Source organism: Schistocerca gregaria, chromosome 1, assembly GCF_023897955.1.
Source record: "Schistocerca gregaria isolate iqSchGreg1 chromosome 1, iqSchGreg1.2, whole genome shotgun sequence".
NCBI lineage: Eukaryota > Metazoa > Arthropoda > Insecta > Orthoptera > Acrididae > Schistocerca > Schistocerca gregaria.
In genome coordinates this window covers 698045035-698071913 of record NC_064920.1, presented here as the reverse complement: position 1 = coordinate 698071913, position 26879 = coordinate 698045035, and the positions used below count along the sequence as shown (strand labels likewise).

General features: G+C 35.9%; 1 protein-coding gene across 13 annotated transcripts in view; it reads right to left on the bottom strand.

Annotated features, from left to right (window-relative positions):
• Positions 1–26879, bottom strand: part of LOC126364990 (peripheral plasma membrane protein CASK) — a 1315013-nt gene that overhangs the window by 127766 nt on the left and 1160368 nt on the right. For all 13 annotated transcript variants that reach the window (XM_050008113.1, XM_050008106.1, XM_050008111.1 and 10 more), the window contains one exon: positions 5939–6037. In XM_050008113.1, coding sequence (XP_049864070.1) covers positions 5939–6037 — 99 coding nt within the window. The remainder of the gene's footprint in view (positions 1–5938; positions 6038–26879) is intronic.

The window sequence follows — 26879 nt, the reverse complement described above, 5'->3', positions numbered from 1 at the left end:
CTCTTTACATCCTCGTGCTCCTTTGCAACAGCCTTTTTGTTCTTCATTTACAATTTTGTTCTGTGTTTTATGTGTCAATAATTTCTGTGTAATGACTGAAGTTAATATTTTGTATATTGCTGGTAGGCATGTTACGGGGCGGTATTTAGCTGTGTTTGCTGTGTCTGCTTGATCTTTAGTTTTCATATAAGTTATTCCATGTGTAAGTGTTTCAGGGAATGTGTATGGGTCTGCAATGTAACTGTTAAATAATTTAGTTAGATGTGAATGTGTTGAGGTGAACTACTTTAGCCAGAAATTTGCTATTTTATCTTTTCCAGAGGCTTTCCAATTGTGAGTAGAATTAATTGCTTTGGTGACTTCATGTTGCAAAATTATCACTTCAGACATTTGTGATATCATCTTGTATGTTTCTGTTTCTGCTTCTATCCACCGTGCATGCCTGTTATGTTGTACTGGGTTTGACCATATGTTGCTCCAGAAGTGTTCCATGTCTGTTATGTCTGGTGGATTGTCTATTTTAAGGTGTGTGTTACCTATTGTCTGGTAAAATTTCTTTTGGTTTGTGTTCAATGTTTGGTTTTGTTTCCTTCTATTTTCACTTTTTTTGTATCTTCTAAGTCGTTTGGCCAATGCTTGTAATTTCTGCTTCTTTTCATCTAATTGCTCTATCGCTTCTTGTTGTGAGATTTTACCTAACCTTCTTCGTTCCGCCCCCCCCCCCCCCCCCCCGGACATTTGATGTCTTATAAATTGTGTTAGCTCTCCAATGTCTTTTCTCAGTTTTTCTATTCTTATCTGTAGCCTGTGTTGCCATGCTGGTTTTGTGGGTTTCTTCTGTGTGTTGGTTGGTTCTGATCTCTGCCTAGTGTGTATATTTAGTGTAGTGAGTGCTCCTATATAAACCAGTAGTTGTAACTCTTCCATAGTTGTGTTTTCATTTATTTTGTTGTGTATGATTGTGTTGATAGTTTTTATTGTTGTTTCGACTTGTGGGTTATTTGGCGGTCTATGCAAGAATGGTCTAATGTCTGTATTTGTGTCTTTGTATTTTATATATGTCAGCTGAAATTTTTCTTCTATATCTAACATGTGTGTCACTTCGTGTTCTATTTGTACTTGTTCTGGTGGCAGTCTTAAGATTTCGTTTTCCTCTGATTGTTTAATTGATGTGTGTTGTTCTTTGTTTGTTTGCTCTGGGATGTTTGAGTCCATTACTAAATTTTCTTCTTCTTCTGATTGCACATTATTTTGTTCCAGTATTTGTTGTACTACTTGTTTGATGTTTTCTAATTCTGACTGGGGTATCCTGTTAATTTTTATTATTACACGGATCTGATCAGCTAGTCGTTGTTCTGTTAAAAATTTTAATTCTGGGTATCTGGTAATAAATGTTGTGTATACTTGTGATCTGTATCCAGTTGTGTTGGTTCCTAGGTTTGTTGCTTGGTAATAACAGAACATGAGGTGTCGATTAACTTCATCTGACCATCTCATCCTCTGTCTTTTTTTTCCTCCTAGGGTGGTTGCAGGACGCATATCCTGCAAAACACCTCTATTTGTATTTAAATCATTTTCCAGTTGGCTAGCAGTGTCGTTACCATTGTGGGCGGGCATAGGTTTCAAGCGTCGTCCCCGACCATGACGGCGCTTGTCCGAGGCTTCTTTAGCTTCTGAACCAACTAATCACACTACAAGGGGGGTTAGCCCTATTAGTGGTTTGTTCTTTTCGCCGCCTTTTACGACTGTCAGAACATACCGGAGGCCTATTCTTTTCTCGGGCCTCCAAGAGGAGGAGGAGGAGGAGGATGATGATGATGATGATGATGATGATGATGATGATGATGATGATGATATTGCCCCCTGCCACACAGCACTTGGTGGCTAGAGGAGTAGATATGTAGTTGTAGATATGTAGATGTAAACAGGAAAAGTTAATGGTTTAAATTAATATACATGCAGTATACCCACAAGTTAAGCTACCACTATAGAATAACTGTAGTGCGATCAAGATATAAAATACTATACTGAACAGCCAGCTTCATTAACTGTGTTGCACTTGCATTTCACTTTTATCAAAGAGAGCTGGGATTTAGATATACATGTGTTTCATCATAAACATTTATTTCCACTTCTTGGATTTATTTTCACTACCGAAGTCACAAATTACATTAGATCACACACTCGATAAATCAGGTATGCTGCAGCCACTATGATGACATGAGGGTCTGCCTTTTGCTGAGCAACAATGCAGAAATGTGCTTCAAGTTTGGATGGGCCCTTCTTCCATTCAACTGTGCAGACACTGGAGTCACAAACTTCATATGCAATCTAGTAGAGAAAGACATAAACACAATATCCTGCAAACTGATCACAGATGCAGCTAGGACACATTCTGTTCGTGCAACTCATTTTAGATCATAGATTGGAACTTGGTCCAATTTCCATGGAGCGACTCATTTGCTAAGACACATTTCCATCTTTGTACTGACACAACGAACACCACCTCCAGTTGTAATAATTAATAGAGCATATTGTTTCCATCACTATAATATTTACTGGCAATAGTTTAAGAATAAGTGTCACATAAGGCAGAAATACATATTTTGAGCAGGTCCTTCCCCAAAGAAATGTAAATATTCAGTGGTGAAGGAAACATGATGAAGTTGATAACAACAGATAAAATGCACCGTTGTCAGTGTTTCAAACAGTCTTGCACAATACAGTAGTTAGATAGTCCTCTAGACACACTTAACCTACACTCCGCTGCAGAGTGAAATTCTCATTCTGGATTTAACCTACAGATTCATAGTAAAGCTTTCGGAATGGATCTTCTGTTGCCATCATTTTTTTACGTATTTAACATACCAAACAGAGTAAACCTCAGAAAATATTAGAATTTTACAGAATTATGGATAAGGAATTCAGTTGTTTTCTGTCTTCTGCAAACAGTATGAAGCATATTGAAGACTGGTTTACCCTCTCAGATAACAATACGTCAGACGGCAATCTAAATACCAGCTGCTGTAAAGAACAGGTTAAGAGGAGCTTAAGGGATTTTATTTCTTCTGAATTTGGCCAACCATGGACTGCATAGCACTTAAGGCTTTTATTGCCTTTCTTTTCCCCTCTTCACAGAACCTCTTCATCCTCTTTCTTGTTTTCTTTTTCTCCTCCTCAGAAATGTAATGTGTGAACCTCTTCATTAATGGTTTCTCTTCAGATGATTTTGACTTTGCTTCTGAATTATTTTCTCTTTTGGATCACCTCTAGTGTAATAACAGTTTCTTGTAATCTCTTATCATTTATCCACTTTAATGATGTGATGCAAATTCAAGATGTATTTGCTCAGTCAGTGCTCATCCATTCTTGGTAGGTGTCAATAAATACTTTCTGCTTTGTGTCCATTAAATTTCCAGTGTACTTGCAAAGCTTCTCATTCTTCCTATTCTTCTGAGTTCCACCAATCGTCTTCTGAGGTCCCAGAATTTTCCTGAGGATTTTCTTTTTCTTATTCTTATTTTCACGTTTTTTTCCTACTGTCCTCTTCAATTCAGAATAAGATACTCTGAAGTATAGACCCCTCTGGCTTTTATAACTTCATTACAGTGCCCAATTTTAGGCCTTGTAAGATACTGCTCATCTGAAGTACCTATTTTGTGTTAGTTTGTAAGCAAGATCTAATTTTCTGGCTCTTTCTTTGTCTGCCTTTTTATCTTGAACATTGGGGTGGATCCATCCTCCTAAAAATTTGAATTAATCTGCCGTCTTAACCATTCCATATTTTACCCCCAAGTATTTCTCTCCTGGTGTCTGTGTTCCATGTATCCATCTTTTCCAGCTATTTCATGCAAAATCTCCAGTATTCTTTGTGAGTATTTCTGGTTTGTGGCTAAAATGGTGAGGTCATTGGCAAAAACTAAACTGCTCATTTCCCAGGAGTTTCCTTTCTTCCCTATGTGTGTTCCATTTATTCCTTCCAACTTCAGAGCTTTTTCTCAGGTTCTCATTATTTTCCTCAGAATGTTATTGAAGAGAGTTGGTGATAATCCTCTCCTTGCCTGACGCATAAATTTATTTCAAAAGATTTCAGATATTTCTCCAAAAAACTTAACTTTGTTTTATTATTTCCTTCATTTTTCTATCAATTCTGAATTCTTTTACAATACTAAATTAGATTTGTCTGTCAACTGAGGCATATGCTTTATTGAAGTCAACAAAAATTACTACTGCATTCTATCTTTTATTGCTCTAGTTCTCAGAATGCTTTTGAGCCTGAATATCTGTCCCATACATGACCTGCCTTTCTGTAACCCAGCTTGATATTCTCCATTGAGGTGCTCAGGTTACTCTTCAGCTCTCCCTAGCAGGACCTTATAAGCAAATGAAAGTAAGGAGCTCCCTCTATTGTTTGGATCCACTTGGTTGTCTTTTTTATGAAGTGAGTATATGAGCAAACATTTCTAGTCCATCGGTGTCATTTCACTTTTCCAGAATTCTTTTATAAGGTGACTTGCTCTTCAATCTTCCACATTTCTGCCACAATACCAGCTTCACTGATGCCTTATAGCTTAAGGTTTATTTTTGGTATTCAGTGGGTACCCTTTTACATTCTTGTAACAATCAAGACATAATGTAGCTCCTTCCAGTTACTGAGGCAATACAAAGAGCTCTTATTCACTTCTTGATTAGGCATTCCCTACCAACGCATAAACCACTTTTCCAGTGAAAGGATGCACCAGTGTGTAGTGTGTTTCATAGATTAATATTAGTATATCACTTTTTGGAAGAGTGCTATATGCTTTCTAATCAAAGGGCTCCTTGATTACCTGCGTAATTTCATTGAAGCTTTGTGATTTGAAATCTAACTTGCGGATTTTTTCCCGTGCATACAATCCTTCCTGGGGTTCTTCACAGTTTAGCAGCACTTTGAAATAGTTTGCCAAGAGCTGACATTTTTCTTTGTCATTTGTAACTATGCTGCCACCCATTCACCTAATGCACAGATTGTTGGTTGATGCCCCTGTAGCTCATCTTTAAAGGTCCTGAAAACCTTCTTGGTGTTGTTTTAATCATAAGGGATTTATCCATGACCAACTCCTACTCTACTAATAAATTTCTCAGTGGAACCAACTCTTTTCGTAATGTTTGGCTACAATAGCTCAAGATTTGATTTGGTTTTTAGTGTGTACCCATTTACATCCATGTAACAATCAAGCCATAATGTAGCTCCTTCCAGTTACTGAGGCAACACAAAGAGCTCTTATTCACTTCTTGATTAGGCATTCCCTACCAACGCATAAACCACTTTTCCAGTGAAAGGATGCAGCAGTGTGTAGTGTGTTTCATAGATTAATATTAGTATATCACTTTTTGGAAGAGTGCAATAGGCTTTCTAATCAAAGGCCAGCCTACTTCTGCTTTGTTATAGTAGCTCCTACCAAAGTTCTTGGGAAGGAATGCTGAATTAAATATGAGACCATTGTATTTTTTCATTTTGCAGATTTTTGTGCACATAAGCTTTTAAAGCCTTTTTTACTACATCCTTACTACTACTATTGTTATGATTATTATTGCTTGAGATTTTGAGGCATTTCTTATTCTACGTGTTTTACTATGTAATTTATGTCCAATGTTCACATGATTATTAGTGAGGGGGTGTAATGATAATGCTCTCAGGCCAATGGTCACATAATTATTAGTAAAGGGGCATTAATAATCATGCTCCCAGGAGAGCTAAAAATTATGCATGATTCAGTTCAGGTGGCAGCCAACAAACATCATTGTTCATCTGGAGACCCTTGACAGCAGTATAGGTATTATGTTGAAACTAGATATTTATGTGTAATTTTAGTTCTGAAGCGAACTTAAATCTGTGATTTAACTTTTTTTGGTCTGTCATTCTACAAATTATTATTTACATAACATAAGTACTTACTTGCAGGATGTCTCCTGTTTTGAAAGCTATACCAGCCTGTGCACAAGGTATCAGGTCATCATCCAACGGGTCATAATCAAACTGTGCACGAACAAAAATCTGGAACAAAAACAAAACAAATGCCTAGTAGTTTTGTTTGACCAAAAAATCAGAAATATTGTAGAGTTAACTTTGTAAAACTATGAGGAGATACTTTATTTTCATGATACTATATACCTGTAGAAAGTACCAAAAGCCCTTGCTGCCACAGCTTGAATCTGCCAGCTGTGACTTGCACATGATTTTTAATATTCCCAAATACAAGACATGTGTTTTGCCCCAGTACAGTTGCATCACTATTACAATCAAGTAAAATTCTCCTGGAAAATCATTCTAAAAACTTTCATTTAGCAAAGAGTACATGACCTACAGAAGACTAATTTGTTTGAACATGAAGAGGTGCTCAACATTTGTAAACTAACTGGAAAAAGTTTTGTTCTGTCATCATTATTCTTAAACACAGAAGACATCAAAATGAGGGTTGCCTCTCACAGCTCCACACTGATGTGAAAAGTAGCATTAAAGACATTGCAATGCTCTGATATAATCTTGTTTGTGTAAAGAAGATTTTCCATATTTGATCAAGAAGGTGAATACTGAAAGTCAAATGGCTATTGTGTCATCACAACAAAGATCACAGTGACTATGGAATATTTTGATATTTACTGTAATACCATCAATAAAGTAAGTAATGTGGCCAAATTCTTCCTCTTCCATGACTAAATACTGGCTACAGAGCATCAAGTAAACCTGAAATGAATTAAAGTAGGCATACACAAAAACTGTTGACCTTTTTTGAAAACATCCAGAAGGGTAAGTATATCAGCAATTTAACTGAATGCAGGCCAATAAATGACCATTTCTTAAACTAACAGCAAAATACGACTGTTAAATGTGAAGAAGAAACCAGTGAAAATAAAAAAGATTAAGCTTGATGACTTGATTACGACATTGAATTTTCTTGACCATTAATCTGTAGTCATCTGCACCTTATACATGTTGTTACTCTGAGGGATTACTTTACACCAGAGGGTTTCTGTCAAAGGGGTATGACATTCATCATTATTTTTGTGTATTCTCCTTCTGTTTTATCTTATATTGTAGCATTACATTTTGTTTCATTTTGATATATCTGATGATGGCTAATGAGTGAAACTAGTCATCTGAGAAACATATAAAACAAAAATATTCAGCTAAGAACATCGAGAACAGCCAGAACTAGTAATATTAACTTCTTATGGAGATTTGGACTGAAAATTATAACTAAAAATAAATAGAAAGGTTAAAGTCAGTTTATCTTGAACATTTGAGGAGACTTTTTTCTTCCAAATCAGTGTCCTGTGAGTAATGAAGTGTGGAAAAATAAGGACATAGTGCACCGATGTCACACTAGGTAAGATGCATCAAAAGATACACTTTTGTAACGATTGTTGAATTTGTGAAGTGTTCTGGAAAAATTTGAAACAAGGATCCTTCAAGAAATGTGAAGTAATGAAACTTTAGCAATAATTCACCAGCAGACACACTGGACTAAATGTTCATACTTTAAATACAATCTAATTCAAAGCATGGTACACACACTGGATAGGCACTGACTACCTCCAGAACTGTGCCAGTGCTTGTATAGTCACCATTGCTACTGGCATTGTCTACGAAGATCTTGTAAGCAATCTAAATCATGCACTGTATTAATGATTCAGTTGTAGTTATCTCCTTGTTTGAATGACAGCATTTGTACATACATACGAAACATGAAACTAAGACTAAATGACAATGTTACTTATGAATGCAATGTCATTGATATGCATCTGAAAAACCAACTGAAAATTTGTGCCAGAACCTGGAGACATACTCAGATAAGCTAACAGTAAGGTGATTGCTAGTGAGAAACAAGAAATCAAGCTTTGAATTTTCAGCTGATATTCCAGATACACAATGGGATGGGAGACATTCTTCCAACTGTTGCAACAGGTGGGTAGTCGTGTGACAACAGTGCAGTGAATAGACAATCTTGAGTTTTGGCCAAACACAGTCTCATTATCATTTACTGAGGCTCAACACTTCCTCTGTGTATCTCCTAACATTATAATAAAGATCCACATTGTAGACTGTGGATTTGATTATGAAGAAGAATTTATCACACCAAATGGTACCAGTGGCTTGCTTGCACTCGTACTTGCACTTGCATTTTATGTATTTGAAACCCTAAAATGAATCTACAAGTGTTTTGTACAGAAAGATAAAAGGAGTTCACTACTAAAGCACAGAAAATTTATTTTACAAGTCACTGTATTGAATAAAAATACATGAAATGGTTTTTCTCTGAAAAAGTCATTTATGTATAATAAGTTACACATAATACTGGTTCTTTTAAAGCCAAAAAGGTATAAATAATTAAAAGCAAACAATGGAAAATATAGCGTGGAATAACAACAATATTATGAAAAGCATACATTACTACTCATTGCTGCTCGTATAGCAGTCTTTTTCCTGGTTTCTGTCTGGAGCTCAATGTCTCCTCTATCCATTTCATAATACTGTAGTAATTAAAAGCAGTAATATGTAAACATAATATAACTTTAAAAATAAAAACTACAGCAATAAAATTGTGATGACCACAGGAAGCAGGATTTACTCAGATGTGTGTCAACAAACATTAGACAACTTTTTTATACAAAAGTGAAACATAATTTTGAAGTAGTACAACAGTCAGAAAGAATACATTTAAAATGGCCAATAAATAATATCAATATTATAGTTTGAAGTTAAATATATTATTCAGTGACCAAGAATATGAAAACTAGAAAAAAAGTCCTAGCTGACCACATTTCTGGTACCATGCGAATGTCAAAGATAAGAAAGAGCTTTCATTTTGTGCTGTAGCTGTATCTCACATTAGGGAATCATTTTATTTTTTCTTGCAGAGAATTCCACTGTACAAAGAAGCATACTATAGATTTTAATAATCTTTCAACAAAGAGGTACAGTTTTTTCTGGAGCATAATTGGCTTCAACTTTAAAGAACCAGCCATATTTCAATTCTAATACGGTAAAATAAAGATTGAAAAAACAGATACAAGAAAATGTATGCCAATATTGTATTTTTTCAGACATTGTGTGAATTATGGCGCATAAACTGTTTATAAAAGGCATCCCAGCAAGTATGGTGGACAAAATGGTTGCAGTGTGTACTTCATCTGTCCTCTATTAAAAGGATATTTTAGTAATAGTCTGTGACAACATAATAACTGTATGTTTTTTGTGTCATTCATCATTACTGAACCAATCCAGTTTGTTGAACACTACACATTTTGAGTAAAGTATTTTTTAAAGGTAACTTTTTGTTATCATTATGTTGCACATGATACTTACAGACAACATTCAAATATTTTTTTCAAAAATATATGTAAACATATAAGGAGAGATTAAGAGAACATTTTCTCTCAAAGGTAGAACAGAGTGGTCTATATATGAATGTGACTTACTCTTCAGCCTACTCACAGTCTTATAGCCCAGTCACTGAAGACTGAAAATGGATGAATAGGGGAAAGAATTGTGTAGTTGCAAATTTTTGTACAGTGGTAGGGCGTTGCCATCAACAACATACCAAAAATCCCTATCAGCACTGCAGGTGGCAATGATTAAAGTCACTTTTTTATGTTTTTCTTGAGTAACTCAAAAACTGCAGCCACTAGTGACAATATTTCCCAGTACACAATTACACTACATAAAATTTACTATAAAAGATGCCATATCCAGTTTTTCTCTTTGACTAACAGTTTCACACTGTAGGGGATGGAAAAATCACATATTATTATTTTTTAAATAGAAGCATTTAATGGTATAAAATTACTGTTCATTGTTAAATGAAGTGGGTCAAGAACAGATATTAAATATTTGTACCACATCTAAGTGCAGCACAGCCACAGAAGAAATTGTGTTCTGGAGGCTAATAAGGTGGAGAGGGCTGGGGCAAAGGGTAAAGGCATGAAGGAAGGTAGGTTGCCCTCCTCCATAGGTCTGCGAACTGAAGGGTGACCAGATGTATCCCCCTCCATCTAACCCACTACGTCACAAGAAACAACTACAGGGTGTTTTAAAGAATTACACTGACCTCCATCAGCTTGCCTTTTTAAATCACAGGCAACACAGTGCACAGACATGCCTGGGAAAGGTTTATTTCCTACATAGCACATAGAATACAGATATGTGGTATTAATAATACTAATGCACCTTACGGACAGAATCTGTGTAAAAATCTCCACACTGTTCTACACTGCTATAAGAGACATTATTCCTAATGATCCTGCACAACAGATACAGAATTCTTCCAGGAAATGCAGCTTCCCCTAGCACAAGTGGTGCTCACTTTTCAGTTTACACACAAACTGTACCTCCCTAGCATTTCCTGTCCAGTTCTCTTACGTGAGTCGACAAAATGCTGTAAAGTCATGTCTTCATGGTGGAGTTATATTCAGTTTATTAAATGAGTACTTATTTGTAGTTGTTAAGTGAGCTATTAAGTAAAAAAGTTCAACAACTGGAACTGTGACTTGTTCACCACACTGACATTACCCAAGGGTATCATGCTGTCAATACGTATTCAGCAATATTGATTTCATTTGATTTCATTGTCTCCACTATCAAATGCTGGAATACTCTTCGCAGCATGAGGAGTATCAAATGCATCATCCAAACCTCAGTTCTACTAATGCCTGAAGAGGCTCAGAGCTTTAAATTATCTTCCTCTGCAACGAAAGTAGGTCCCTTAGGTGTTATGAAACTTCAAATATTTCAACACAAGTCAAACAGTGCATTACAGTAACTGTTCTATACTTGAACATGATCAGTTGAACTCTACCAGAGATATTCAACCCATCATGGAAGATATACTGCACTGTGGATGAATGGTAAGAGATTCCAATCAGTGCACCCCACTCTACAAGTGCCAGTCATTCTTGAATGGAAGAGATTTATACAATCTGCAGCTAACACCTACCCGAGTGACTAAAGACAATGACTCAGTTTTGTTATACACTGCCTATAATTGATGGCAGAAAGGTACCATTTTACCAGTTGAGTCCCTTTCCCAGCCTACAAATGTCACTGACAACATTGTTTTGAGGAACATATATTACATAAAATCTCATTAAGTAACTAAAAATAAGTATTTATTTAATAAACTGGAAATAACTCCACCATATAAACACAAGCTAAGTGAAGTTTTTTTGTTCGCTTACATAACAGAACGGGACAGGAAGCTGCTGTACACTACGACTAAAAATCAATTTCACCTCTATCAGTATAGAACAGTCAGCAGAATCTGTCCATATGCATTTGTTGTTTTAGTATTATTAGTAACTCATGCCTATATTTCATATAGTGTTAATGCACTATGAAGTTTCTTCCTGTGACATAGTGAGGTTTCCCCTGCTTGCTCTTCAGTTTTCAGATCTATCCTGCAATCTACCTTACCTCATGCTTTTACCATCCACCCCCACCTTCTCCACCCTTTTACACCCACTGAGCACAATTTCTCCTTAATATGACTCTACTACAATTAGATGTGGTACTCACATTTAATATTTGTTCTTAACCCATTTCACTCAAAAATAAACATTAATTTTATACCATTAAAATACTATTTTTAATAATCTGCTATTTTTCCATATTTCTAATACTCTGCAACTTTTACATCCCCCACAATGTGGAAACTATTAGTCTGAGAGAAAATAATGGATAGAACCATTTTTGTAGGAAATCTAATGTTGTTTTAGTTGTGTACTGGGAATTTTTTGCTAGAAACTGCACTTTTCCAGCTCACAACCCACTGGTAGGAATTTTCAGTATGTTGTTCATGACACTTTCTCCTATTTGTGATTACAAAAATTTTCCCCCAATTTTCCTTCAGTGGACTCAGCTATTAGGGAAACACGGTGACCATAACATAATTCTTTCATATTATACATTTCAGCCTCGGATTGCACAAGTAGCATCATTACCAATTTTGACATATTAGGAAGCTGTCATCAGATGATTTGAGTATGTTACATAGTAACCGATGTCAGTTGATGAGTAACTACATAACATTTTCATATCATCCAATGATGACTTCATAATACATCAAAACTACTAAAACATCACTTTGTTTTTATAGTAAAAAAAAAAATCTGGTTAATGTTTCCCAATAATTACTGCAGCACATTTTTGCCAAAAAAAGAAGAAATCATATTCCAAAAGTTAGTTGCAAAATATAGGACGATTCATTATGAAATACGCTTACTTGTTTCTACGTGTATTTGTTGTTGTTGTCTTCAGTCCGAAGAGTGGTTAGATGCAGCTCTCCATGCTACTCTATCCTGTGCGAGCCTCTTTATCTTCGAATAAATACTGCAACCTACATCATTCTGAATCTGCTTACTGTATTCATCTCTTGGTCTATGATTTTTACCCTTCACATTCCCCTCAAGTGCTAAATTGGTGATCCCTTGATTTCTCAGAATGCATGCTATCAGCTGAGCCCTTCTTTTGGTCAAATTGTGCCACAAATTTCTTGTCTTCCTACTTCTATTAAGTATTTCCTCATTAGTTATGTGATCAACCCATGTAATCCTCACCATTCTTCAGTAGCACCACATTTTGAAAGCTTCTGTTCTCTTTTTATCTTGAACTATTTATCGTCCATGTTTCACTTCCATACATGGCTACACTCCAGACAAATACCTTCAGAAAAAAGACTTCCTAACACTAAATCTATATTCAATGTTAACATATTTCTCCTCTTTTCTTGCCATTACCAGTCTACATTTTATATTCCCTCTACTTCAACCGTCATCATTTAATTTGGTGCCCAAATAGGAAAGCTCATGTACTACTTTAAGTGTCTTGTCTCCTAATCAGATTCCCTTAGCATCATCTGATTTAATTTGACTACATTCCATTATCCTTGTTTTGCTTTTGCTGATGCTCATCTTACATCCTCCTTTCAAAACACTACGCATTCCATTCAACGGCTCTTCCAAGTCTTTTGCTGTCTCTGACAGAACTACAATGTCATCGGGAATCCTCAAAGTTTTTATTTCTTCTCCCTGAACTTTAAGTTGTACTCCAAATTTTTCTTTGGTTTCCTTTACTGATTTTCAGTAAGTTGGCAGCAAGTACAATTTTCTGTGATCATCAAATATACATGTATGTACAGATTGTACATACATATGTATTTGATGGTCACAAAAAATTGTACCTGCTACCAACTTAAAACAACTAATATATATATGAAACAAATGGAATTTAAATTTTTATGCATTATTCTATGTGATGCCCTTTGTTAACTTCAGGTGATACCTATGTGATTATACGGAAATAAAATTCTGCTGTAATGTCTGTGTCTAGTGTGGTTTGTACATGAACTTAAGTACCTTGCAGGATGCAGTTATGATGCTATACAAACATTCTACTGCTGACATTGTATATACATGAATATGTACTGTAGATATTACAAAGTCCATTTACTCCTTTTTACTTTTAAACTGAAGTCAGAACAAAGATTCCAGAGTAAATTTTCACTCTGCAATGGAGTGTGCAATGATCTGAACTTTCAGGCAGATTAAAGCTGTGTGTTCAAGTGGGGCTACCCAATTACAACCCACAATCAGCCCTCACAGTTTTCCTTCCACTTGTACCTTTTTACTTACTATCCAAATTTCATGGAAGTTCTCCTGCACACATTTTGGATCTAGCATTCTTGGAAGAAATCTTGTCACTAACCCATACACCTTTTCTTCCAGGAGTGATAGCCCTATACGGTGTGAGGGAGAACTTGTGAAACATAGCATAAGAGTCTAATTGTGTGAAATTGATTTTCAAGCAAAACAATCCAGATTATGACTATCCGAGATTGTCATGAAATCACATGCCTGCTGAAAAATCATCTTATTTGCACTTTGAATACTTATATATCATCATGGGATTCTACTGCACTTCACTTTGTTTCCTTTTGCTTCTAATAAACACTCACTTGATAGGGCATTTTATATGATTTGGTCTCTCAAAATCTGCCGCATTGCACTTTTCTGTTTTTTCCAGCTCAAAAGCCAGTGATGGCAATTTGAGAGGTTTACTATATAATGGTGATAATATGGAAGGACTTTTTCAACATTAACACATTCCTATCAGACATAGCGTTTTTACTGTTCACATTGTTTTGTGTTATTCAAGGGAAGAGTATAAGTTTCATGGTGTGCCACATCTGAAATCTGGGCAAAACACAGAAGTGACAGCACCCCCTTTCCTGCAAAACAGCTTTTCTCCTTTGCTTTAATCACTGTGACGAAAAAATAATTCTAAAATTTCTTTTAAAAATGCAGTTAGGCTTATCACAGAATCTTTGCATATATTTATTTCAGTAGTTCTGAATAAGTAAAATACACCCTAAGAACACAGAGGCGGAAACTTTACAATTTTGAATTGTGAGATACAAAACACTCATGTAAATACTGCACATAAAACATTTACCTTGTTCACATCACAAAGACATTCGTATTTTGAATGTGAATCAGTAAAACAAATCACAAAATGCCTTATCAAAGACTGGTAAATTCACTCCTAGGAACATAACATGTTACAGATATAGGAAAGAAATTTAATCACCCATCAGAAGGGCATTGAGGGCAGTGGATGAAGTTAATGTTTACTGTTTCCAAATTGACAACAGTTGGACTTGAACTGAAGAGTAAGGGAGATCATATAATAAAACTACCTCAAGGAATACATCCATTGCCATATATTCAATGCAAAAATACCCAAACACACATACAAAATGTGCAGGTATACACTTTTCACACACTATGTAAAGTGTAATAAAAAGCACACCTACTATCTGATTTTGTACATTAAATTGCTGAATAAGAGGAGATATTTATCATCACAAAAGATTGACAGTAAGAAAAAATATCTAAAGAAACAATCCCCAGTAATGTCACACTGCAGTAATTATTTACATTAATTTCAGGAACAGAATATGATTTGAATACTGATTTGTTTAACACTGTGCAGATTTAAGGCCCATACAATGGAATTACCATTCATTCATCTTCAGTACTTAGGTTCTTGCTAAGTATTCCTGTTTTCGCGCACGCGTGCACACACACACACACACACACACACACACACACACACGCACGCACGCACGCACGCACGCACGCACGAGAGAGATAAAGTGAGAGGGGGAGGGGGGAGTTAATTCACAGCTCCAGAACTATAAACACAATCTCGTTCATTTTTGTTGCAGCACAAGAAAAATAATCTCAAAATGCTTACAAGCCTACAGTGCAAGCCTTATAGAAGCTCTGCACCCACTGACAACATAAATACAAAATATTTGGAAAGTAAATAATTACTACCTAAAATATTTAGATATAGCCTGCAATGTGACATCTACATAATGGTATTCCTGACAGTAAATTTATTGTTTTATAAGTATGTTATTGACATCTACAAAAGTTTAGAAGTTATAGAGTATGTGCACATACTACAGCTTTAACAAGAAATGCATAAGTTACAAACCTAGACCTTCAGATACCACAGCAGAATAACAAGCCAAGAAATACAAAAATGACATTACATGTAATACTGGGATACTGCAAGTAAATTTGTGCACTACAAGAAAACGGACAGAAGAAATTGAGAGAGAGAAAGAGAGAGAGAGAGAGAGAGAGAGAGAGAGAGAGAGAGAGAGAGAAGGATCTTATTATGTATATAATTATTTGAAGACATTATTTGTATATTTTATCAATCTTTTCCATTTTCAGCTATGAGTCAGTGTGAGAAAGAAAAATCAGAAATCATAAGAACAGTCGAGATTTTATAAGATTCCTGTAAGAGGAATTAAATTTACATGAACATCTGAAAGTGAACGTCAAGCGAAAGGAAACTTCACTCTTCAAAATACCTTGAAATATTCCACTACTTAATGAGAGACAGGTAAAACAAAGTGGTGCTTTAAACTGTATTTTTAGTTTAATGTAATAAAAAGCAAGATACCTTAAACAGATCTTTCAATAAGGAAGAGACAGAGAACCTACACGTGAATCTTCCATAAAAGATGTTATGCCTTCTGCTGGCAACTCCTTGTGACGAGAGGCATATCCATGTGACAAATCAAGGTGCAAGACTTGTCCCTTCCCTCATAAAGTACACCCTATTGCATCACAGGCAGGTTCACTTGTGAAAGCAGCCATATTACTGCAGTATTGAGCACCATTCAGTTGGCTACACTTTAAAAGACACTCTCGCATTTCCTACAGCTGCCACCATGGCATGAGGGCACTGCCACAAATGCTTAGGCCGCTGCCAATGATATGCAAGAATCACCTCTCTGGAGCCCCATCTGTGGGTCTACTTAATAAGTTCAAACATCAATATTAAGAAAAAGGATAGTTTGCCAATCACCATATAGCAGAGATGCTGAGTCATATTTAGGCACAACAAAAAGACTATGATAAACAAAGCTTTCAGCCAACAAGGCCATCAGCAGTAATAGACAAAAGACACACACCCAAACACGCACACATGCGCAAACACAATTCACACACATAACCTCAGTATCTGGCTGCTGAGGCCGCATCCCGGTCCTCAGCAGCCAGAGACTGTGTGTGTGTGTGTGTGTGTGTGTGTGTGTGTGTGTGTGTGTGTGTGTGTGTGTGTGTGTTTCCGATGGAGGCTTTCTTTGCTGAAAGGTTACTTTCTGACAGTCTTTTTGTTGTGCCTACCTGCAGCTCAACATCTATGCTACATCGTGAGTAGCAACTATCCTTTTTATAATACTGACATTATTCCGTCCTGGATTTTCCACTGTTCAAGTTCAAACATCAATGCACAGTGCCCATTTGGGTACTCACCATTTCATAATATTTACGGCTTTCATAGTGGTCACGTTTGTCATCTGTGGTATAGTCATTGTATTGAAAACTGACTGAATTAAGAGTGTGTGTGTGTGTGTGTGTGTGTGTGTGTGTGTGTGTGTGTGTGTGTGTGTGTAAACACTCAAATATACTGTTAGCAACCGACACTGCAACTCCAGCAAACAAAGCTAAGTATTACTTTTACTATTTGTTATCATATGTAGAATAAATTAGTATCTGAATTCTCTGTCCAACAACCACATCTGGTCCTCATTCCTGTATCCACTAAAGAACTATAAAGCATGGAACGGAAATTACAACAATTATATATCATTCGATTGTAACTTTTTAATAGCCTTTTATGTAGGCTTGACTACCATCTAGCTGTCCACCCAAATGAATGGCCCTGTCAACATATGGGTACAAGCAAAGCTGACCACCCAGCAGTAAACTATTCTCAACTTCTAAGGCTGTTTCAAATTTGTGCTACTTGGATCCACAATCCCCTCAGCTCTAACTAGATTAGCCCCCAACCCTTACACACTAATTCATATGTTCTATACTTTTTTACCCCAGGCACCACCTAACAACCATCTCTGTTTGGTTTACTCCTCTATCACTTTGCACTCACACTGTTTCTCCTCTGTGGTCTTCTTCCTCTCTTCTCAACATGATCTACGTCTTCCTCTGTTCCATCTCTCATCCTTCATTCCCTTCACCCTCTCTTCTCATCCTTTCTGACCTTTCCTCCTCCTTTGTTTATCTTGTTCTCTCCATCCGAGACACCCTGTCATCTTATTGAAGCTGCAGTTCCAGGACAACTTGGCTGTGTGTGAGAAAGTGTGTTTCTCTGTTATCTCTGAATAAGGGCAGTGTCCAAAAGTTTACTTAAAACTTTATTTTTGATAGTTCACCTGGGGCTTCATACTGTCATATTAATTTCATAAAAGTGAAGTAGCCATCAAACTGACAGTTAGCATACCACAACACTCTCCTCCCCCCCCCCCCCCCCTCCCCCAGGAAGAGTTCTGCTGAAAATTTTACATCCTTCCCTTCCTAATATCTGAAGACTGTGGGGAAAAACAGCCATTTTACTAAAAAATCAAAACCATGCTGTAACACAGCATTTATCACACACCAGAAGTTAGCCAATGGCTAATTAAACTCACAACAATCAGTAACTGTAAAAAATTAAATCATAGAAGACTGCAAGTATTTGAGGCTTGAATTTGGTTTGAAAGTCGTCTTCTTCACTTTCCTATTAGGCAATTTATTGCTTGTTATGGTTGTCATGCTTTCACTTGTTCCTTAAAGACATTCATGCTGCTTTCTCTTTGTTTCCTCTAATTGGTATTATTATTATTATTATTATTATTATTATTATTATTATTATTCGAGGCCTGTTCAAAAAATTCCAGATCATTCATAATTTTGTGACAATTTTGTGTTGGAGCGACACACAGCTGGCATCCTAGCACACGCCTGTGTTTAATGTGTAACTGCCATAAGTTTCATTGTTGTATGTCTGTTAATTATTGTTCGGTGCTGTATTGAGTAGCATGTTGTGTCATACAGTTTGCGAATTTCAAGATAGCAGAGTTAGAGGAGCAACGTGTCTGCATTACATTTTGCATGAAACTCAAAGAAACCTTTACAGTGACTTATCAAATGATGCAGGAAGCCTATGGTGATGTTTACTTAGTCGTACTTGGTGTTACGAATGGTTCACATGGTTTAAAAACGGCTGGACACACGTTAAAGATTACCCTTATCCAGGACGACCTTCAATGTCTACCAAAGATGCTCATGTTAAGAACATCAACAAAATACATGCCACAGGGACAAACAGTTAAAAGATGGTACCATCAGGATGTGTTGCAATGCCTGTGAGAAAATGTGAGAAGGAAATGACTGGAAATGTGGCGAGACAATTCATGGATCTTGCACCATGCTAACATACCCACACATTCATCCCTGTTGGTGTGTAACTAATGCACAAAAAACTCTCCAGACATCACCCCTGTGGACTGCTTTTTTATTTCCAAAGGGGATGGCCCAATTGAAAAGATGATGATTTGCAACAATAGACTAGAGAAAAAAAAATTGCAGATGGCACTTCATGCGTTCCAGCAAGAGATGTACCAAGACTGCTACTGGATTTGGAAATGTGTTGGGAGCGGTATATCAATTGCGGAGGAGAGCATTTTGAAAGAGACCATGCACAATAAATAAAAGGTAAGTGTAGAAAAATTCTGCGCACTGTTCTGGAATTCTCTGAACAGACCTAGTATGTTGTGTATAACTACTTATTTTCTAATGTTATCATTTACAATTCAGTTTGGTTTTTTATTAGTTTCACAAATATTTTTAATTTGCTAATATTAGATGTAGCCTAGGTGGCACATCACGATGCTAAACATCTCCAGAAAACAGAAGTATTCTTTATTTTAAAAGATACTTGTTTTACATGTCAGAAGTGTCATTAGACAAGTAATGTAAATGTATGAAATTACATACGCAGAATTAATTCGGGTTCCAGTGGAAATACTTTTAGCACATCTGAAAAATAGTTTTAGCACATCTGAAAACGCAGAATAGCCACTTGAAAAGAAAGGTGGTGGGGGCTGGTTGTGGTGATCTACATGTTTTTCACCTGCAAATAAATACTATTACCTGTGTTCACGTGACAACAGAAATATGTTACCAATATGGTGTATTTTGCTGTAATGGATTTTTATACTGTTATTATAGCAAGTAATATATTTATACCAGAAAGGTTTTTCTTACATTGTTAGAGTAAGTAATATGTTTGCCAAGACAACCATGCTCCCTCCCAAAATTTTTTAAGTAAGTAGCCTACAGTTGTATATACATCATATCACCACATTCTTGTTTAATTCACTTACAATATTGATACTTTCAGAAAATAGAAGAAATAGTCATAATCGTATTACAATATCAGTGACTATGATTTATCCAAATTCTCTTTCAATGCTTACTACACCTGCAGGTGAAACATTATCATCTGAATTTTGATTAAAGAAATGCCAGATACATGTTCATAGAATACCATTAAACATTCATAATTTCGCACTAGTAGTGTGTTGGAGCGACATGCTGTAGGCGTCCATGCACATGCCTGCATTTAATGCATTACTGCCAGGAGTTTCACTGTTGTATATCTGTTAGTTATTGTTTAATGTTGTATTGAGAAGAACAATGTGTCGCACAGTTAGCGAAATTCGAGATGGCGGAGTTAGAGGAGCAACGCGTCAGCATTAAATTTTTTGTGAAACTCAAGGAAACCTTTACAGAGGCACACCAAATGTTGCAGGAAACCTACGGTGATGAGTGCTTAAGCCACATTAGGTGTTATGAATGGTTCACAAAGTTTAAAAATGGGCGGACAGAAGTTAAAGATGCCCCTCGTTCAGGACGCCCTTTGATGTCTACCGACAATGCTCAGGTCAGGAACATCAGCAAAATTGTGTATGCCAATCGAAGACTGACTGTCCAAGAGATTGAAGCTTCTCCAAGGCCAAAGAGAGCTCATCAGGTCAAGCTAATTGTGAAAACCATACTGATAGTTTTCTTTGACTCTGAAAGATTGATCTGCCATGAATTCATGCCACAGGGACAAACTGTTAATTGATGGTACTATGGGCACGTTGCGAGAAAATGCGAGAAGGAAATGGCATGAAACGTGGCAAGACAATTCATGCTTCTTGCATCACGATAACAGCTGCAAACAATTATCCCTGTTGGTGCGTACTGTTGCGGAAAAAACAAAATCTCTGCACTGCCTCATCCTCCACACTCTGCAGACTTTTTTTTATTCCCATAGTTGAAAATGCCATTGAAAGTGTGGAGATTTGCAACGATGGACAAGATAAAAGTAAATTTGCTGATGTGCTTCATGTCGTCCAGCAAGAGGTGTACTAAGACTGCTTTCGAAAGTGGAAACAGCATTGGTAGCGGTGTATAAATAGTGGAGGAGAGTATTTCAAAGGAAACCATTCACATAAGTAACAGGTTAAGCGTAGAAAAATTCTGTGGAAAAAGTTCTGAAATTTTTTGAACACACCTCATTCATAGCTCATATGAGAAATAAAATTGCACAGTGTATAAGGTTTGTTATATACTACAGCTACAGTAGTTGTGAACCTGATCCTTTCTTCCCTACAATTTCAATCATCACTGGTGTATTCAGTCTGGTTTGAGTAACAAGATGATGATGCCAAGATCAAAACTTGAGAGATGCCGACATAAAAACTTTGAGGTACATGGACAGATAGTGTTGACATTAGACATCCAAAAACATAATGTGGAATTGGCTTGTTTTGTATTCAAAAGTTTCTGGCCCTCATAATGATTGGAGTAACTTAGGTCTTTCAAAAAAGTGGCTTATTCCATAAAAAGGTAAAGTTCTGGGCTTGAGTTCCAATCAAGCACAAAACCTTAATCTCTCCGTAAGTTTATAAACAGTGCACACTCCACTGCAGAGCGAAAGACTCATTCTTGAATGTGTACTGATGATCTTACCTGGATTTTACATATCTTGATCAAACATCAACTAGGCATGGACATCACTTTTGCCATCAGTAAATTCAGAAGTATACTTGGAAGTCATTTGTAGTTCATATCTTTTCACATAATGAGTCTCGCTTCTTCAAAATTTTGGAACGGGCCATCGACAAAGTTCCATATTTTTGCATTCTCTTAAGTACTTGAATCACTATTCGTCATTTTTCAGGGGTGCATGTGCTCTTTATGATGATTGTTGAAAGGGTACTGCTTTTTGTTAATAGTGTGCTGCTTCAACCTGATGAATGTACTCCACTTTTACAACCAAAAATGAACAGTTTGCATTGGGAGCATAGCTATAATGCTCTGACAGTGGTCTGCAAAATAAACATATTTAGTGGCTGCATGGCTAATTTTTTTATCCTTATATAATGAAGATTGCAACTGTAGGCAAAACATATCCTGCCACAATAGTGAAAAGCTTCAAGACTATTTCAAGCAGTTTTAATACAATATTCCAGCCATAATGAACATTCCAACAGCAACACTGTCACTGTCATACATGCACTAACATGAAAATCATCACTAACAAGGGGGCCACAGTTACACAAGGGATGATTCCTGTGGTTAATGAGACCAGACAGACATGTTTTTTAGGATAAAGCCAAGGTCCAGACAGACAACATTCAAGAAAAATAGAAGCTTCATGTACACTCTATAGGGATAAGCTAAGGGTAGTATCAATTTACTTCATGAAAATGTCAAGGGAATAAAAAATAAAGTAGATGAGCTGTCAGTGCATTTAGGTGATCTCAAAAACAAGAATGAAATTGATATACTTAATCTGCCTGAACACCATGTAACTGTGGGGAGGTAAAGTCTCAGTATAAATGGGTATAATTTAGCATCTTACACTTGCATATCTAGCATGGATAAAGGAGGAGTTGTCATTTACACAAAACAAGGATATAAGTACAAAACTGTAGAAGTAAGCAAATTGTGTGTTGATCAGCACTCTGAAGTTTGTTCATGTAAACTACAGCTAGATAATGTAGTGTTGACATTGGCAACAGTGTACAAGTCCCCATTAGGAGATCGGGAGCTATTCATAAAAAAGTTTGACACACTATTATGCTGTTTGTCATACAAAAAGTAGAAGTTATTAACCTGTGGTGATTTCAATGTAAAATGTCTCAGAAATTCCGATAGGAAAAGTGAACTAGAAGTTTTATTAATGACATATAACTTATAATAAGCGATCAACTTCCCTACACATATAACTCAAAACACTAGTCCTGTAATAGATAATGTATTTGCACAAGAAGAGGATAAAAAACTAATACTTGCTTTCCCTGTGATAAATGGTTTATCATGATGCTCAATTGATTAACTTACAAAAGCTAGCAGGGTGTACAGTTCAGAGAAAATTAAGTAAAAGTGTAAGGCTGGTCAACCCGGTATCTACAGAGCACTTCAGAGAAAGATTAAGAAATGTTATTTGCAGAGATGTAAATAATGAGACAAATGCTAATGATAAATGCAACATTTTTCTTGATAAATTTATATCCCTTTTTGAACAATGTTGCCCCAAAAACATTACTAAATTTAGTACCAAACAGTTTTCAAAGAAACCTTGTACTACTATAGGTATTAAAGTGTCTTCAGAAAGAAAGAAAGAAAGAAAAATTGTATGAGACAGCAAGAATTAGTACAGACTCAGAAGTAATTTTACACTATAAAAATTATTGTAACATACTGCGAAAAGTTGTCAGAAAATCATAACATATGTATGTATATTAGATATGAAATTAACAACTCAGACAATAAAATAAAATCAATGTGGAATGGTGTTACAAGAGAGACAGGAAAAGTAATCACTGGGGTAGGTACTATTACTATGAAAGAGAATTATACCATCTTAACCAGCAGCACAGAAGTAAATAATGCATTTAACAACAATTTCCTAGATGTAGGTGAAAAAATTGGTGAGAATAGTTCGAAAGAAAAAGCAAAGAAGTACATGGGAGAGTCAGTTTTGAGAAATACTTGTCAGATTAATTTTCATCTAACAACCTCTCGTGAAATAATGAAAATCATTAAATCTTTGAAAAATAAATGTTCAGTTGGAGTAGATGACATCCTTAACGAGATATTAAAACAATGTGGAGCAGTATTTCCCCAGACAGGTTAAAATATGCCATTGTCAAGACTCTCTACAAAAAAGGGGACACCACTGATGTCAATAATTACTGGTCATTACTCTTGCTTATAGCATTTTCAGAAATTATTGAGAAAGTAATGTATTCAAGAATGGTTAGCCATCTCAACAGTAATGGGATTCTTCGTAAATCATAGTTTGGATTTCAAAAATGCTGTTCCACAGAGACAGCAATATACAATTTAAGTTCCCACATAACAGAGTCTTTAAACAGTAAAATGTCACCAAAAGGAATTTCCTGTGACTTATCCAAAGAATTTTATTGAGTGAAGCATGTCATTGTGTTACAGAAATTACAATTCTATGGTGTAAGTGGAACAGCATATGAATGGTTTAAATCATATCTACAGCACAGGAAGCAAAAATTTTCTTTATATGGTTCAAGTGATTTAAGGAAGTTTCCCACTACATCTAACAGGGGTGAAATTACATTAGGCGTTCCACAGGGTTCAATGATAGGTCCCTTCTGTTTTGGATACATGCGAATGGCCTCCCTTCATATCTGAGACAAGAAGCTAAATAGACACTGTTTGATGATGATACAAGCATAATTATTAATCCAGGAAAAGAAACTCCAATAGAAAATTACACAAATAATGTCTTTGGAAAAGTTATCGATTGGTTTTCTGCGAATGGGCTCATTCTGAACTTTGAAAAAACACAGTACATCAAATTTTCTTCTGCATGGAGTGACGTTCCTTCAATAAATATAACACATAAACAGAAGTCAGTAGCCAGGGTAGAGTATACAAGCATACTAAGTTTTGGGTGTACATATAGATAAGAATCTTAATTGGAAAATTCATATTTTGGGTCTCCTAAAGCGACTAGGTTCAGCAACTTTTGCAATCGGAATAATTGCCAATTTTGAGAATATAGAAATTAGTAAGCTAACATACTTTGCATATTTTCACTCTCTGATGTCATACAGAATAATATTTTGGGGTAACTCAAGATTTAGGCAAAAAGTATTGACTGCTCAAAAGAAAGTGGTTAGAATAATGTGTGGGGCTCATAGTCACACATCTTGTAGGCACCTGTTTAAAAGATTAGGAATTCTTATAGCAGCCTCACAGTACATTTACTGAGTAATGAAATTTGTTTTCAACAACATGGACCAGTTTGAAAACAACAGCGACATTCATGATTATAATACCAAAAGACGGACAGACTTACACTATTCTCTATTTAACCTATACTTGGCACAGAAAGGGGTAAAATATGATGCTGTAAAACTTTTTGATAAATTACCAGATGAAATAAAATGTCTGACAGACAGCAGTAATAGTTTCAAAAATAAATTAATATCATATCTAAAAACAAAGATTAATATCATATCTAAAAACAAAGATTCCAAGACTTTCCCAAGCGAAAAAGCGCCGGTAGACAGGCACAATAAATAAAACACACAAACACACCCACATCCTTTCGTCTTTCCCTCTCCTTCCCTCTTTCCTGAAGAAGCAATCGTCGGTTGCGAAAGCTAAAAATTCTGTGTGTGTGTTTGTGTGTTTTGTTTATTGTGCCTGTCTACCAGCGCTTTCCTGCTTGGTAAGTCTTGGAATCTTTGTTTTTATATATTTTTCCCATGTGGAAGTTTCTTTCTATTTTATTTACATCATTAATATCATAACTCATTGACAACTCCTCCTATATCATAGATGAATTCTTGAATAGGAATAAATAAATCTACAGGTATAATATACGCATTTTGTGCCATTTAAGGGAGTGGGGTAGGTAACAAAAATTTTAAGCTTAAAAAAAAATATAAATAAAAAAATCTTGATTCATGTGCGCATTTCTTATGCACTTGACACGTTCCACATCGTAACTGTTACCGTGAGACTGATCAATGGAACATGTAACTAACAAACTAACTAACATCCAGTGTATACCCAAAGTGCACATCTGAGAGAGAGATGTGGCAGAATGACATGATAGGCTTTTATGCCACATGGTATCTTGACTCTAAATACTGAAATGTTGCTTACTACCCACCTTATTGTGTTCACTCTAGTCTTGTAACTGCCAACTTAAAAATGTGACCTATATTCTTAAAAGAGTCATAAAATACAAAAGATAGAAGAGAGAATAAAATAAACATGAAAAAAGGAAAATATACAAATAAAGACAGACAATGTCCAAGCAGAACAAGGAAAACAGATTGCTCTGATTACAACATTCAGCAATGGACTAGAATCTATTATCAGCTATTGCACTAAAGGTGTGTTTTTGTTATGGCATGATTCCAAACAGCCTCTCCATACTCTGTTCCCACCTTACAACCAACCTTAGCAATGCTCTTATTATGCAGATCTAACTCAAAAATGGAATCCAAACTACAACAAATGACAAAAGAACAGAAACAAGAAGAACTGAACAACAGTCCTCGCAGAACATTTTTCTGCTAGTTTCCTCCAGTTCTCAGACAAATGCCACACCAAGTATATACAATTATTCCAAAAGTATAGTAAATCAAAAATTAAATATAACAGAAACCCCAGTGATAAAACAATGTGTCACAACCAAGCTTTCAGTCAGAATAAATTGCCACTGAACAACTGCATAACTCAGCAGCACTCGACATTACAGTGCTGTCACAGGGTGAATCTTCCTCATGTGTAGGTTTCACACCATTTCAGTCAGAATATGACTCCTTTGGTTGGATATGAAATTCAAATACCTTGGTCAAGTTGACGCCCTTCTATTTCTGTAACAAGTTTTTGAGGCATTTAGACATAGAAATCTTCAAAAATTACCATGTCAATGAATGTTCAAATTTATAATAGTGAATCTGCTTTATGTTTAGTAGAATATAATCATTCTTTTGTTTTCTACGAGGATGAAACTCATTTGATACAACTGTTAGAAGCATATAGATAGACTGAAGGTTGCTGATGAGTGTAAAGCAACAGGAATATTGTTAGTTTTGACATAGAAAGCAGGAAAATTAAATTAAGAACAATGACATGCATGTTTTCTGATACAACAAGAATAAAAAATATTGGCTCTGACCAATAATATTTTTAAAAAATTCAATCACAGTAAACTCATATCTGACTCAAAATCATCATTTTTGCAGAACAATAAGCCATACTGCAACACGTCTGGTAACCATATAAAGAACATGTTATTAGATCATGTTTCAATGAGCTAATTAAGTTCAGTATCTCACTAGCCATCTACTGCAATATCTCAGTAGCTATCTAACACCACACTCACTTTATATCCAGCATTCAAACACTACTGTGCCTGTGTTTTT